The sequence below is a fragment of the Nicotiana tomentosiformis genome, chromosome 8, assembly GCF_000390325.3.
Source record: "Nicotiana tomentosiformis chromosome 8, ASM39032v3, whole genome shotgun sequence".
NCBI lineage: Eukaryota > Viridiplantae > Streptophyta > Magnoliopsida > Solanales > Solanaceae > Nicotiana > Nicotiana tomentosiformis.
The window spans coordinates 33,371,732-33,387,514 of record NC_090819.1 but is presented as its reverse complement, the minus strand read 5'-3'; the positions used below and the strand labels follow the sequence as shown (position 1 = coordinate 33,387,514).

Below are 15,783 nucleotides of genomic sequence, written 5' to 3'. Positions count from 1 at the left end.
GTTAGATTGTCTCGTATGATTTAGAAAATGAGTGAATATTTATATAATTTTCGTCAATGCAATACCTATCGTATGAGCATGCTTTTAGACTTGAGTATTAATTTTTCATCATATACCAAATAAAAATCAACAGGACATAATGTTTTTATACATGTACTAAATTTTTTGTTTTAAAAAAAAACAAGTAATAACAGATTTTTTAAGGCTTGTTCGCTAATAACTGATTTTTTAAGGCTTGTTCGGAGTCACACAACAATTTTTTTTTTTAACGATATGGAAGCTTATATTAATAATAAAGCAAAAGACTTACATAGTTACTATATAGTCCCTAAGGACATTACTATTGTTCAAAGCTACTAGGCTATTACAAACATTGGTACTTAAAAGTCTTGATCCAAAACAAAGACCTTGCATGTCCTTTTCCAAAACAGTTTCAACAAAAAGAGGTGGACGAGCAGGGTAAAAACATCTATTAGGGTTGAAGTGCTTGATAGCTTCCTTTGCTAGTCGATCCGCTACTGCATTGCCTTCCCTGAAGTTATGCCTGATCATTGATATTTTTAACCGGTGCATCAATAACCTGCAATTAAGTAAAGTATTGTTAGTAAGGGCATTGTCTTCATTAATCGTTTTTATCATGTCTGAGGAATCTGATTCAATTTCGAGTGTAGGGAATGACATATCCAAAGCTATTTTAAGGCCTTGCTCCAGTGCTAGTAACTCTGCCTGCAACAGACGTGTTGCATAACAAGATTTGTAAAATCCCATAATCCAGTTGCCATAGTTATTACGAAAGGCTCCTCCTATACCTGCATGTAAATTTGTCCTTAAAAACGCACCATCAATATTGAGCTTGATAGTGTTTTGAGGGGGTTTTGACCAACGAATGTCTATTTTGATTTTTGATTGTTGGAGGAAATTTTTTTCAGTGAAGAAGTTGTATTCCCATGTTTGATAGAGAACTAGATTCACATTAAGATCTTGATCAAGGTTGTTCACATTATTATTATTTCTATTTTTCCAAAGGTTCCAAATAGCAAAAGGAAAAATATTTACCCATTGACAATGTTGGTTACTGCCTTGTAGGTTAGAGTTCTTTAGGGTAATTAGCCAGTGAGTATCATCATCAGTTTGTTTAAGAATTAATCCAAGATTTAACCAGAAACGAGTAGCTATAGGACACTTAATGAAGATATGAGTAGCATCTTCTGGCCATTCTTTGCAAACGGGGAATTTGGTATCGATATTGATTCCAATATGGTAGAGGTAGGCTCTACATGGTATTTTATTGTGCATGCACTGCCAGATAAAGAACTTAATTTTATTAGGGCATTGGAGATTTCAAATCCAATTGTAATCAAGCTTCTTTTCCGGATTGATCGAGTAATTTTCTTGTAGGAGCTTATAACACGACTTTGAGGTAAACAAACTACTGCTAATTATATCCCAAGTTATATATCCTTACCATTTTAAGTGGCTAGGGATAGGAGTGGCACTAAGTTTTTTGATTAAGGAGCTGGTGAGATCAAAGGAGATTTTTGAAAAATCCCAGTTATCACCAATTATGAGGTATTGTAGAGAGACACTATAATCCGATAGGTGGAGGGGGCCTTCAATACTATTTCTAAGGCTAGGGGCATTGTGGATCTATCTAGAGATCCAAACATTAATGTTAGATTTTCTGCTAGGGTGCCACAAGGTCCCTTGCATGTAGATTTTCCAACCTTTCACTAGGGCTGCCCAAATAAACGAAGAATTTATTATCGTTTTTAGCATATTTACTAGAAATTAATTGAGCCCAAGGAGTATTCGGATAATTAATAAGTTTTCATGTTAGGCTGGTGAGCATAATCATTTTTTTTTTTGAAATCTGAGCGGATCCCTAGCCCTCCTTCTAATTTATCTTTAGTGACAATCTTCTAATTTACTAAGTGAAGTTTTTTCTTAGTATTAGTGGTACCCCATAAAAAATCTCTTTGGATCTTATCTATTTGACTCAAAGATTTTTTTTTAGGGAGCATGATATATTGCATTAGATGAGAAGTGTTACACCCTGTACGTCCGAAGGTGTCGTATAATGAATATGAGACTTGTTAATAATGATTTAAATAATTTTAAAATTATAATATGACTATATTTGATGGTTGGACAAAACACATAAAGTTTGGGAAAAATCGGATTAAAGTTGCGGAAAAACAGACTAAGAATTTGCCCTAAAATAGAGCTTTTTGAGAAATAAATTTTGTATGTTATATGAGGTCTTTTTGGGACATATTATATACCAAATTGAAGGTCTTGGAATGTAGTTTCCAACGCTCTTAACCGTTCATTCATACAATATCCGGATAAAAAGATATAAGCATTGGCAAAATGGGCGAATGAGGGTGCCAAGCTAGCACCTTTTGACTTTTCAAAAGTTTGATAAATATGTTTTAACTCGTCTCTCTCTCTCTCTATTCATTTTACATAGAATCTGACCAGAGACACTATAAAAGAACGGTCCTTGAGCTTTCTAATAGCTTCAAATAATACTAACATCCCGCGTACGAAATCGAGAAGCGATAACATCAGAACAATCCATACGACGTAAGTATCACTATATCATATATCACCTCTCTTTTTCTTTATAGTTTGAGTTTTGGAATGTATTTATTAGTTAATAAAAAAAATTAATTTCTATATTTAAGCTTTAAAATATCAAGAAAAGTTGATAAATTTATTTTCTAATAGTTAGACCTCACGGGACGGTAATCGGAAGTGGACTATTTTGTGGGCTATTTTGTGTTGCTTTTGAGCTGTCTATTGTGATGCTGATTTATGGAGTTTGGAAGGATAAAAATGGCGTGGAAAAAAGTCACATGTGGTAGGGTAGTAGGTTGGTCGCTCGTCGTTGTAGTTGCAGGCTAATTGATAATTTGTTGATTGAGTGTATTATGGTATATTTGGGGTTTTTGTTGTATTGAAAGTCCCAGATTGTAAGTAGGTTGGTTTTGAGTTGCTGATTGTATTATGTTTGTATCTCGCCTATAGTAGGCTTGAGGGAGCAGTAAAATCAAGGAAAATGCTGCCCGTTTTATTTTAGAATCGAGTTATCGTTTGAGATACGTAATATATTACCGCCATCTAAATTTTACACGTATTTCTTTGCTATAGGGTTGGCGCTCTAGTTGTCATAAGCTTGTTGTTGAGTTGCATTGACGACTTGAGGTATGTTAAGGCTATTCTTTTTTTTCTTTTTGGCATGATCCAAATGATACAAACGAAACGAGCAAAATATGCAACGTTCATAAATGACTCTATTCATAGAAATACTAGAGGTGTCTATATTATTGATTCCTCATGTAAATTATTATTTATATATCCTCTGTTCATGGGTCTCAGAAAAATAAATATTTGATAAAGTTTGTCCGAAAGGCATATTGATTTTATGATATTCAAGAAATCTTATTAACGTATTTCTATTGCATTTTATGCATTTATACATGTACATTGACCCATGACCAGAAGGCATTATATACGCGTGTATTATATATATATGGGATATGGGAAAAGGTTAAAGCGTTATATACGCACCATCACCTGATCAGCTAGTATATGTTGATGATTTTGCCCACAGTGGCCGAGATGATATGATGGGATGCCCTCAGAGGCTTGATGATGTTATGCACACCTATACCTATGCATGATACGATATTTACATGCACGTGCATGATATTATAAATGTTTCAGGATTCACAAAGTTATTTAGACTCACAGGTGAAATTCTTTACCTTATATTTCATCTATGTCTTTTATGTACTGATTTTCAATTCATGCTTTACATACTCAGTACATTATTCGTACTGACGTCCCTTTTTGCCTAGGGATGCTACGTTTCATGCCCGCAGGTGCAGGTAGACAGGATGACGGTCCCCCTTCTTAGGATCCTTGATCAGTGAGAGTTGGTGTGTTCCATTTGATCCGGAGTTGCTTTGAGTTTTGGTACGGTGTGTTTACATATATATATATGGGTACGACGGGGCCCAGTCTCTTCCTTTATACAGTTATACACTCTATTAGAGGTCTGTAGACAGTCATGTATAGTTATATAGTATGTGGCCTTGTCGGCTCGACCTACAGTATATATATGTATGTATATATGTCTTTTGGGCCTGTTTTCCTACGTAGGTTGTTCATATGAATTAATAGTTTATTTCCAGACGTTATGCATGACCTACACTTATTTCATGTTTATTTCTTAGACTAATGCTTATGGGTGTTCGATAGGTAGAACTCGGTCACTCGTCACGGTCTATCGGTTTGGGTCGTGACAAAAGTGGTATCAGAGCAGTTCTGTCCTAGGGTTGTCTACAGACCGTGTCTAGTAGAGTCTTATTTATGGGTGTGTTGTGCACCACACTTATAGACATGAGGCTACAAGATATTTAGGATGGTTACTTTTCTTTCTTATCTTAGATCGTGCGATATAAGAATTCATTTTCCTAACGACATGTTATATTTTCAGCGCTGCCTAAGAAGGCTACAGTCGCCCAGAAGGGCAAGTCCGTGGATGATGAGACTACAAGTAGAGCGCCACGAGTTACCAGGTCTCGGGGAGAGTCGCATAGTGCGACTCCATCTCAGACTTCACATACCCTGCCCTTTCCAGAGGAGATCCGAGGGGCACCAGCTCCAGCACTTGCTCCAGTACCCCCAGCTCCTCATCCAGATGCACCGGGTCAGGAGATGAGAGATGCTATTCAGTTATTGACTCGATTAGTGGTCGCACAAGCTCGACGTCAGGAGGTTGGTATTGGTCATGCAGATAGGGCCATTAGCGCGAGGGTTCGTGATTTCATTAATTTGGACCCTCCGATATTTACTGGAGCAGATCCAAACGAGGACCCTTAGGTATTTATCGATAGGATGCAGAAAACTTTGAGGGTATTGAAGGCCAATGCGACTGAGTCAGTTGATCTAGCTTCCTATAGACTTCGGGATGTTGCAATTAATTGGTACGAGTCTTAGGAGTTGTCCAGAGGCGATGATACCCTTCCAGCAGTATGGCAGGATTTTACAGAGGCTTTTCTTCATCATTATTTTCCACCAGAGCTTAGACAGGCCAGAGTTGATAGGTTCTTGACCCTTCGACAGGGTAATATGAGTGTTCGGGAGTACAACCTTCAGTTTGATTCTTTAGCGAGGTATGCTCCCACTATTGTAGCTAAGATGGAGGATCGGGTTCACCGGTTCGTGATGGGGTTAGAGCCACACCTGCTCAATGACTATATGTCGGTCTCACTTCATCCAGGCATTAATATTTCTCGTATTCAGGCATACGCTCAGGGTGTAGAGGAGCGTAAGCAGAAGCAGAGGGCCGATCGTGAGCATGATAGGGGCCAGAGTAAGAGAGCGAGATATTCAGGTCCTTCTGGTGAGTTTTGAAGTGGTTAGAGACATCAGTACCCGAGGTATCCAGCTCAGCCATCAGCTAGTTCATCCACTCAGTTTTTCGGTAGGAGATTTGATCGTTCCACAGGGCCCAGTCAGAGTTCCAGCGCCTCTCATTCTCAGTATAAGGGTGAGTCAAGTCAGATGAGGCCACCCTTGCCATGATGTGCTCAGTGTGGTAAGCATCATGTTGGGCAGTGTCTCGTGGGGTTGGGTGTTTGTTATACTTGTGGTTATCCAGACCACGTTATGAGAGATTGTCCGACGAGAGGTGGTGCAGGTATAGTTCAGTCAACAGGATCTATAGTTGGTTCGTCATCATCAGTACGCCCCCCTAGGCAAGGATCATAGGCACCAGTCGGTCATGGTAGAGGCAGAAGTGGAGCATCTAGCTCGAGCGGTCCTCAGAACCGCATTTATGCATTAACAGGTCAACAGGATCAGGAGTCATCACCTAATGTTGTTACAGGTATATTATCAGTCTCTTCATATAATGTATATACATTGATTGATCCAGGTTCCACTTTATCGTATGTCACTCCGTTGGTTGCTAGCAAGTTTAGGATAGAACCTGAGTTAATTAAACCTTTTGAGGTGTCTACACCTGTTGGGGATCTAGTGATAGCTAGACGGGTATATAGAGATTGTATAGTAGGAGTTCTTAGTCGTTCTACAGTAGCGGACCTGATTGAGCTAGATATGGTAGAATTTGATGTTATAATGGGTATGTATTGGTTGGCTTCTTGTTATGCTAATGTTGATTGTAGATCAAAGATGGTTCGGTTCAAGTTTTCAGGGGAGCCAGTTCTAGAGTGGAAAGGCAAAACTGCATCGCCGAGAGGTAGGTTTATTTCCTATCTCAAGGCAAGGAAGATGATCAGAAAGGGCTATATTTATCACTTAGTTCGGGTACAGGATGTAAAAGCAGAATCACCGACCCTTCAATCTATTCTGGTGGTTAATGAGTTTCCCGATGTTTTTCCCGATGAGCTTTCAGGCCTTCCGCCAGAGCGGGAGATTGAGTTTGCTATTGACATATTACCAGATACTCAGCCGATATCTATTCCTCCTTATAGAATGGCACCTGCAGAGCTGAGAGAGTTGAAAGAACAACTGAGGGATTTGCTTGAAAAAGGCTTTATCAGACCTAGTACATCACTGTGGGGAGCACCTGTGTTATTTGTGAGAAAGAAAGGTGGTTCCTTGCGGATGTGTATTGATTACAGACAGTTGAATAAGGCGACGATCAAGAATAAGTACCCACTCCCGAGGATTGATGATTTATTTGATCAGTTGCAGGGTGCCAGGTGTTTCTCAAAGATAGACTTGAGGTCGGGGGTACCATCAGGTAAGGGTTAGAGAGAAGGATATTCCGAAGACAGCATTCAGGACCAGATACGGACACTTTGAGTTTCGTGTTATGTCATTCGGTTTGACTAATGCCCCAATGGTATTCATGGACTTGATGAACCGTGTGTTCAGACCCTTTCTAGATCTGTTCGTGATTGTATTTATAGATGATATTTTAGTTTATTCTCGTTCAGAGGTTGAGCATTCAGATCATTTGCGTATTGTGCTCAGAGGTCTACAAGAAAGGAAGTTGTATGCAAAGTTCTCTAAATGTGAATTCTGGTTGAATTTCGTAGCCTTCCTTGGTCATATTATTTCGGGTGAGGGTATCCGGGTCGATACACAGAAGATTGAGGCAGTGAAGACTTGGCGTAGACCCACGACACCGACAGAGGTTCGTAGCTTCCTGGGTTTGGCAGGTTATTACAGGAGATTTGTAGAGGGGTTTTCTTCCCTTTCAGCACTATTGACAAAGTTGACTCAGAAGGCAACCAAGTTTCAGTAGACTGATGCTTGTGAGCGGAGTTTCCAGGCATTGAAAGACAGATTGACTTCATCATCAGTTCTGACACTTCCAGAAGGGACCGATGGTTATGCTATCTATTATGACGCTTCAGGCGTTGGATTGGGTTGTTTATTGATGCAGCATGGTAAGGTTATTGCTTATTCTTCTAGACAACTAAGAAACCACGAGAAGAATTACCCCACCCATGATTTAGAGTTAGCCGCAGTGATTCATGCACTAAAGATGTGGAGGCACTATTTGTATGGCATTCATGTTGATATCTATACGGACCATAAGAGCCTTCAGTATATATTCAACCAAAAGGAATTGAATTTACGTCAGAGGCGATGGTTGGAGCTACTAAAAGACTATGATGTTGATATTTTATACCATCCAGGAAAGGCGAATATAGCAGCCGACGCCCTCAGTCGTAGATCTATGGGTAGCTTATCATATTTACAGCCAGAGAAGAGTGAGATAACTTATGAGATTCATCAACTAGCTAATCTTGGAGTTCGATTATTAGATTCAGGTGGTACCGGAGTTACTATTCAGGACACGACAACATCCTCTCTAGTAATTGAAGTGAAGGAATGCCAATATGAAGATCCTGTGCTAGCTCACTACAGAGATACAACCCCTCAAAAGGAGAAGACACCATTGGAGATTGCAGGAGGTGGAGTCCTCAGATATCGAGATCGATTATGCGTTCCTAATGTAGCAGGGTTGCGCCAGCAGGTTATGGGAGAAGCTCACTATTCTCATTATTCCATTCATCCAGGAGTGACGAAGATGTCTCATGATATCAGGGAAATATACTGGTGGGACGGAATGAAAAAGGATATAGCAGAGTTTGTTGCTCAGTGCCTAAATTGTCAACAGGTTAAGATTGAGCATCAGAAACCCGGTGGATTATTGCAGGCTATAGAGATTCCTGCTTGGAAATGGGAAGTGATTAACATGGATTTCATCATAGGCTTGCCTCGTACCCAACGTAAGTTCAATTCTATATGGGTTATTATTGATAGACTTACAAAATCAGCCCATTTTCTGCCTGTCAGGACTACGCATTCAGCCAAGGATTTACATTAAGGAGATAGTACGACTTCATGGTGTCCCTATATCTATTATCTCAGATAGAGGTGCTCAATTTATAGCTAATTACTGGAGGTCCTTCCAAAAAGGATTGGGGACTCAAATAAGTCTTAGTACAACATTTCATCCCCAAACAGACGGTCAGGCTGAGCGTACTATTCAGACACTGGAGGATATGCTACGGGCTTGTGTGATGGACTTCAGGGGTAACTGGGATGATCATCTTCCACTTATTGATTTCGCATATAATAATAGTTATCATTCTAGCATTCATATGGCTTCATACGAAGCTCTTTACGGACGAAAGTGTAGGTCACCTATCGGATCGTTCGAGGTTGGGGAAACTAAGTTAGTAGGACCAGAGTTGGTACAATATGCAGTTGAGAAGATTAAGCTTATACGGGAAAGGCTATTAGCAGCTCAGAGTCGTCAGAAGTCATATACAGATAATCGACGACGAGACTTGGAGTCTCAGGTAAATGACTGGGTATTCCTAAAGGTATCACCGATGAAAGGCGTTATGAGATTTGGTAAGAAAGGAAAGCTTAGCCCTCGGTACATTGGACCTTATAAGATCATACGCAGAGTAGGCCAGGTAGCATATGAGTTAGACTTGCCTTCCAACTTGGAGTCAGTACATCTAGTTTTTCACGTGTCTATGCTCCGCAAGTGTATTGGAGATATTTCTAGAGTCGTTCCAGTTGACAATATTCAGGTCACAGAGCATCTATCATATGAGGAAGCTCCCATTGCTATACTAGATAGACAAGTTCGGAGATTGAGAACTAAAGACGTATCTTCGGTTAAAGTACTTTAGAGGAACAATAATGTGGAGGAGATGACTTGGGAAGCTGAAGAAGACATGAAGTCTAGGTATCCTCACTTTTTTCTGCTTTCGAAGGAGGATCGGACTGAGACATCACAGCCTTAGGTACGTATATGGTATTTGATTCTTATGTTAGTTATTGTCATTGGTTGTGTGAGACCATTGGTGTTATTAATGATTGTGGTCCTGTGTGGCTTTATATTATTGGGTTTCTGTCTGACAGGTTGGTAGTGATACCATTACAGAGGAGACTCTGCCAAAATTTCTATAAATCTCTAGGAGTTTAATATTCGAGGATGAATGTTTCTAAGGGAGGAAGATTGTTACACCCTATACGTCCGAAGGTGACGTATAATGAATATGAGACTTTTTAATCATGATTTAAATGATTTTAAAGTCATAATATGACTATATTTGATGGTTGGACAAAACACATAAAGTTTGGGGAAAATCGGATTAAAGTTGCGAAAAAACCGACTAAGAATTTGCCCAATAATAGAGCTTTTTGAGAAATATATTTCGTATGATATATGAGGTCCTTTTGGGACATATTATATACCAAATTGAAGGTCTTGGAATGTAGTTTCCAATGATATTAACCGTTCATTCATACGATATCCGGATAAAAAGATATAAGCATTGGAAAATGGGCAAATTAGAGGATGCCAAGCTAGAACCTTTTGACTTTTCAAAAGTTTGATAAATATTTTTTAACTCGTCTCTCTCTCTCTCTCTCTCTCTCTCTCTCTCTCTCTCTCTCTCTCTCTCTCTTCATTTTACATAGAATCTGACCAGAGACACCATAAAAGAACGGTCCTTGAGCTCTCTAATATCTTCAAATAATACTAACATCCCGCGTACGAAATCGAGAAGCGATAACATCAGAACGATCCATATGACGTAAGTATCACTATATCACCTCTCTTTTTCTTTATAGTTTGAGTTTTGGAATGTATTTATTAGTTAATAAAAATTTATAATTTCTGTATTTAAGCTTTAAAATATCAAAAAAAGTTGATAAATTTGTTTCCTAATAGTTAGACCTCTCGGGACGGTGATCGGAAGTAGACTGTTTTGTGGGCTGTTTTGTGTTGCTTTTGAACTGTCTATTGTGCTGCTGATTTATGGAGTTTGGAAGGATAAAAATGGCGTGGAGAAATGCCACATGTGGTAGGGTTGTAGGTTGGTCGCTCGTCGTTGTAGTTGCAGGCTAATTGATAATTTATTGATTAGGTGTATTATGGTATATTTGGGGGTTTTGTTGTATTGAAGGTCCCGGATTGTAACTAGGTTGGTTTTGAATTGCTGATTGTATTATGTTTGTATCTCGCCTATAGTAGGCTTGAGGGAGCAGTAAAATCAAGGGAAATGCTGCCCGTTTTATTTTAGAATCGAGTTATCGTTTGAGATACGTAATATACTACCGCCATCTAAATTTTACACGTATTTCTTTGCTATAGGGTTGGCGCTCTAGTTGTCATAAGCTTATTGTTGAGTTGCATTGATGATTTGAGGTATGTTAAGGCTATCCCTTTTTTTTCTTTTTGACATGATCCAAATGATACAAACGAAACGAGCAAAATATGCCACGCTCATAAATGACTCAATTCATAGAAATACTAGAGGTGTCTATATTATTGATTTCCCATGTTAATTATTATTTATATATCCTCTGTTGATGGGTCTCAAAAAAATACGTATTTAATAAAGTTTGTCCGAAAGGCATAATGATTTTATGATATTCGAGAAATCTTATTAACGTATTTCTATTGCATTTCATGTATTTATACATGTACATTGACCCATGACCAGAAGGCGTTATATACGCGTATATTATATGTATATGGGATATGAAAAAAGGTTAAGGCGTTATATACGCACCACCACCTGATCAGCTGGTATATGTTGATAATTTTGCCCACAGTGGCCGAGATGATATGATGGGATGCCCTTAGAGGCTTGATAATGTTATGTACACCTATACCTATGTATGATACGATATTTACATGCACGTGCATGATATTATAAATGTTTCAGGATTCACAAAGTTATTTAGACTCACAGGTGGAATTCTTTACCCCATGTTTCATCTATGTCTTTTATGTACTGATTTTCATGCTTTACATACTCAATACATTATTCATACTGACGTCTCTTTTTGCCTGGGGACGCTGCATTTCATGCTCGCAGGTGCAGGTAGACAGGCTGACGGTCCCCCTTCTTAGGATCCTTGATCAGTGAGAGTTGGTGTGTTCCATTTGATCCGGAGCTGCTTTGAGTTTTGGTACGGTGTGTTTACATATATATATGGGTACGACGGGGCCCAGTCTCTTCCTTTATACAGTTGTACACTCTATTAGAGGTCTGTAGACAGTCATGCATAGTTATATAGTATGTGGCCTTGTCGGCTCTCCCTACAGTATATATATGTATGTATATATGTCTTTTGGGCCTGTTTTCCTACGTAGGTTGTGTATATGAATTAATAGTTTATTTTCAGACGTTATGCATGACCTACACTTATTTCATATTTATATCTTAGACGAATGCTTATGGGTGTTCGATAGGTAGAACTCGGGCACTCGTCACGGCCTATCGGTTTGGGTCGTGACAAGAAGATATGGAACTAAGAGTGGAGGTTGCTAATATTGATCTACCAGCTATGTTTAGAAGATTAGATTTCAAGAGAGAGAGTTTATTACGCATTTTATCAATGACAAATTGGAAATCCTTGGGCTTTGGTTTTAGATTTAAAATGGAAAATCCAAGGTATTTTCCAAACTCAAAACTTAATATCATATTGAATAAGTTTACAAAATAGGAAGTAATGTCTAGAGGATATTTTTTTGGGAAGACAAGCCTGGATTTAGCATAGTTAATAGACAAGCTAGTTTCTTCTATAAACAGATTTAGGCAACGCTTAATACAGTTACCCGTTTTTTGATTAGCTTTACCAACTAGGGTTAGATCATCCGCAAAGAATAGATGAGAGAAGGAGGGTCCCCTAGGGCTAATTCTAACAGGATCCCAAAGCATGGTATCTACTTGATTTTCTATTAGTCTAGACATAAGTTTCATACATAATATAAATATATAAGGAGACATAGGATCTTCTTGGCGAATTCCTCTACTAGGACAGAAGTACTTGGTCTTGGTTCCATTAACTAGAATTTCAATCTGACTTATGCAAATGTAATGCATAATGAGTTTGGAAATCTTTGGAGGAAAGTTGAAGAAGATAAGGATTTTATGGAAAAAATCCCTTTCCAATTTGTCAAACGCCTTCTCAAGGTCGATTTTTAATAACATATCATATTTTGAGCTATTAGAGATGCGTATATTGTTGATAAGTTCTTGAATAATAATAGCATTATTGCTAGCTCTCCTATTTTTTATAAAACTAGTTTGCGTTGGACTAATTAGGCTAGGAAGAAACTGTTTTAGTCTATTGGCAATAATTTTGATAATTATTTTGTAAGCCGTGTTACAAAGACCAATAGGCCTAAATTTTTTTAGATTAGTAGCATTATTAATTTTGGGTATGAGGCATAAGTAAGTGTCATTAATACCCAAATGAAGAGATTGAGATTCAAAAATCGTATGACAGAATTTAATAATAGAATCACCAACTATGTTCCAATACCTTTGGTAAAAAAGGGATGAATTCCATCCGGATTAGGTGCCTTGAAAGGTTTAAACGAAAAAATTACATTTGTGATCTCTTCCAAGGCTAGAGGTCTATCCAGGATTTCTAAATTAATTACATGAGTATTATTGTCATGATTTTTAGTAATAGCCTTCCTGCTTACAGTTTTAGAAGTCGTGTAGGAGTTTTCAAAAAAGTTAAAGGTATGATCAAGAATGGATTTAGCGTTGGTGATCCAGTTATCATTATCATCCTTAAAGTACATTATTGAGTTATTGCTTTTTCTATTAGAAGCCCTAATTTGGAAGAATTTTGTATTAACATCCCCTTCATTGCACCAAGATATACGAGAACGAAGTTTCCAGAAATCTTCTTCCATTTTAAGAATAGCATTATATTCCTGTTGGAGAGTAATTTCTAGATTCATTAAGAATAAACTAGTATGATAGTTAGGGGAAGTTTGAATTCCTTGCAAACTAGCCAGAATTCTTTTTTTCTTCTTAAAAATGTCTCCAAAAGTACTGTTTTTTCGGGGAATAATTTTTTCTTTTAAAATCTTATGAGCTTTATGAAGATCATTAGTTTGCCAACTAGCCTGAACTATATTGACAAAATTAGGATGCCTACACCAAATTGATTCAAGTCTAAAAGGTTTGCCATTATGATATGTATTACTAGGGAATAATTGGAGTAACAAAGGGTTGTGATCTGAGTGGGTCTTTGGAAGATGGATTACAACAGCCTTAGGAAAAATGTTCATCCATTTGTCATTAACAAATATTCTATCAAGTCTTTCTATGATTAATTTATTGGATTTCCTACGATGGTTAGACCAAGTGTATTTACATCCTTTAAAACCAAGATCTAAGAGGTTACAGTTATTAACGCTAGTCCACAAATGCGAGCTATGTCTACGATTAATTTTGTTACCACCAAGCTTATTGTCAGCACAAAACGTGTCATTAAAATCACCTCCTAGAAGCCATGGTCCTTTGTAGTTTTCATAGATACTTTCAATATTGTTCCAAAGAGTATTTCTATTAGCTATCTTAGTACTAGCGTAAATACAAGAAAATAGCTAAGAAGTATTGACCGGACGTACCTCAATATTTTCATGGATCTCTTGATTCCTTCTAACAAAGTCATTCACTGTGACAACTTCAGATTTCCATAGTATCACCATCCCTCCAGACTACCCCTCTGCCGGGACTTCGATCATTTGGGTGAAAGGAAAATCATTGAGAAGGGAAATATGGTTTTTCATATGAGTCTCAAGTAAGGTGACTATACTAGGGTTGTGTGTGTCAATCATTTCCCTAAATTTCCTTCTAAAAGCATCATTGTTACCCCCTCTTATGTTCCAAATGATAAAATTGATTAGTTGAAATATCATATTAACTTGATTAGGGTTGTGATTGTTGCCATTTTCCCTCACTCTCTGTGGAAGGGATAATGGATTCCTCCTTATCGAAGGAACCCGTATCATTGTATGGCTCCCAACAGTTGGGTCTTATGGGGGTCTGACATCCATCGAGAATTTATAGAGTGTCGGGGGAGGGGGCAGTTGAGAACATATCTCTTCTCTCGCATTTCCCTGAATAGATATACTTTTACCTCGTTTAGACTTGAAATCTCTAGGATTTATTCTGACCCCAGCAGGTTCAATTCCTCTGCCTCCTCTATTTGATGATCTTCTTGTTCTGGTGGATTGGGAAGAGGGTGTTGTTGGGGAGCATTGTGTTGTACGTTTGGAGGAACATTTAGGGGTGCATGTAGTGGAGCACTGTTTTGCATGGGAAGGTGCTGGCATTTGAGTGGTCGTCTGAGCCGTTGCATTGTTGGTTGGTGTGGACAAAGGCATGAATATTAGGTTCATGCTCGAGATCTCACCTGGAGGGAAGAATGGGAGATCCATTTGCATGTTTTGAGTTTGGATTGGGTTGAAGTGAGGTGGAAGACTCCATTGATTCCTCTTTGTTTGAGCTAGGTTTGAATTCATTGAGGGAGCTAGTGGATGTAATATATTGTTCATCCAAACATGGTTGAGATAGTTGCTCATTGCCATGTGCATCCCTTCTGACACTAGTTGTGCTGGGAAGTGTGAGTTTTGGAGTACTATCACAGTTTCCTATCCATCTAATATCATGTTGAATGATATTGCATGGCCCATTAGACCTTGTTCTATCCATGAGAGGGGTTGGTGATCTTGAGGGAGTGAGGGTTGAACAAAGAAAATTTAGTTGCTCATTTGTGAGGACTGGGGTAGTGGTGGGTTGGACATAGTGTGAGCACGTTGGTGTCTTAGGATTTGAACTAGGCGATATCTCCTTCGTTGAGATATTGGGATTCTTGGCATGGTTAATGGTAGAAAGTTGGTTTATATTGAGGGAGTGTTGGGATTCTTCTGTTGGGGTTAATAGGTCACTTAATGGCCTAGGAAGCTTACTACTTATTACCTCTATTTGTATGTCTTGAAGGTTACTTGAGCAGGTGGTTTTAATAGGATTTTGGAGAGATTTTTCCCTTGGCACGCGTTCATTCTTATTGGCCATTTGTGGGGTAGTGTAGTTATCTTGGGACATGTGTTGATCTAGTATTTTATTATTCATGCATGAAGTAATTTCATTAACGGAGGAAATTAAGTTAGCAGAAGAGTTTTGGAGGTCTTTGGAAAACGTTTCAGGCGTGTTAGTAGGGCTAATTAGGTTATTATTGGAGCTAGGTAGTGGATTATTACAATGCATGTAATTTAATTGGTCCTCTTTTGTAGTTGCCACGTGGCCTCCTAGGCTAGGAGATGGGGCCACATCCAAAGCCATGCATTTCATCTCAAGCGGATCTACCAAGGCCTCAAATTTGTTTTTAGTAGGAGTGAAAATTTTTGGATTAGGATTTTTTATTACAAATTTGCTAGAAGAAACCTTATTGGTT

The 15,783-nt window shown here is 38.4% G+C and overlaps 2 protein-coding genes across 2 annotated transcripts; both read right to left on the bottom strand.

The window, feature by feature from the left end:
* Positions 1–306: 306 nt before the first annotated feature.
* Positions 307–768, bottom strand: LOC138897284 (uncharacterized). Its single transcript, XM_070183248.1, has one exon. It carries the CDS (start codon positions 766–768, stop codon positions 307–309), a length of 462 nt encoding a protein of 153 aa, XP_070039349.1.
* A 12,067-nt stretch (positions 769–12,835) lies between these two features.
* On the bottom strand, positions 12,836–15,041 carry LOC138897283 (uncharacterized). Its single transcript, XM_070183247.1, has 2 exons — positions 14,743–15,041; positions 12,836–13,907 (listed from the first exon to the last, which is right to left on the bottom strand). Exons 1-2 carry the CDS (start codon positions 15,039–15,041, stop codon positions 12,836–12,838), a joined length of 1,371 nt encoding a protein of 456 aa, XP_070039348.1.
* Positions 15,042–15,783: the final 742 nt, after the last annotated feature.

Coding starts and splice junctions, on each gene's coding strand:
- LOC138897283 (XM_070183247.1), bottom strand. CDS start 15,041: ATGGATAGAACAAGGTCTAATGGGCCATGCAATATCATTCAACATGAT. Junction 13,908..14,742: donor TCTCCCATTCTTCCCTCCAG/GTGAGATCTCGA, acceptor TATTTACGCTAG/TACTAAGATAGCTAATAGAA.
- LOC138897284 (XM_070183248.1), bottom strand. CDS start 768: ATGGGATTTTACAAATCTTGTTATGCAACACGTCTGTTGCAGGCAGAG.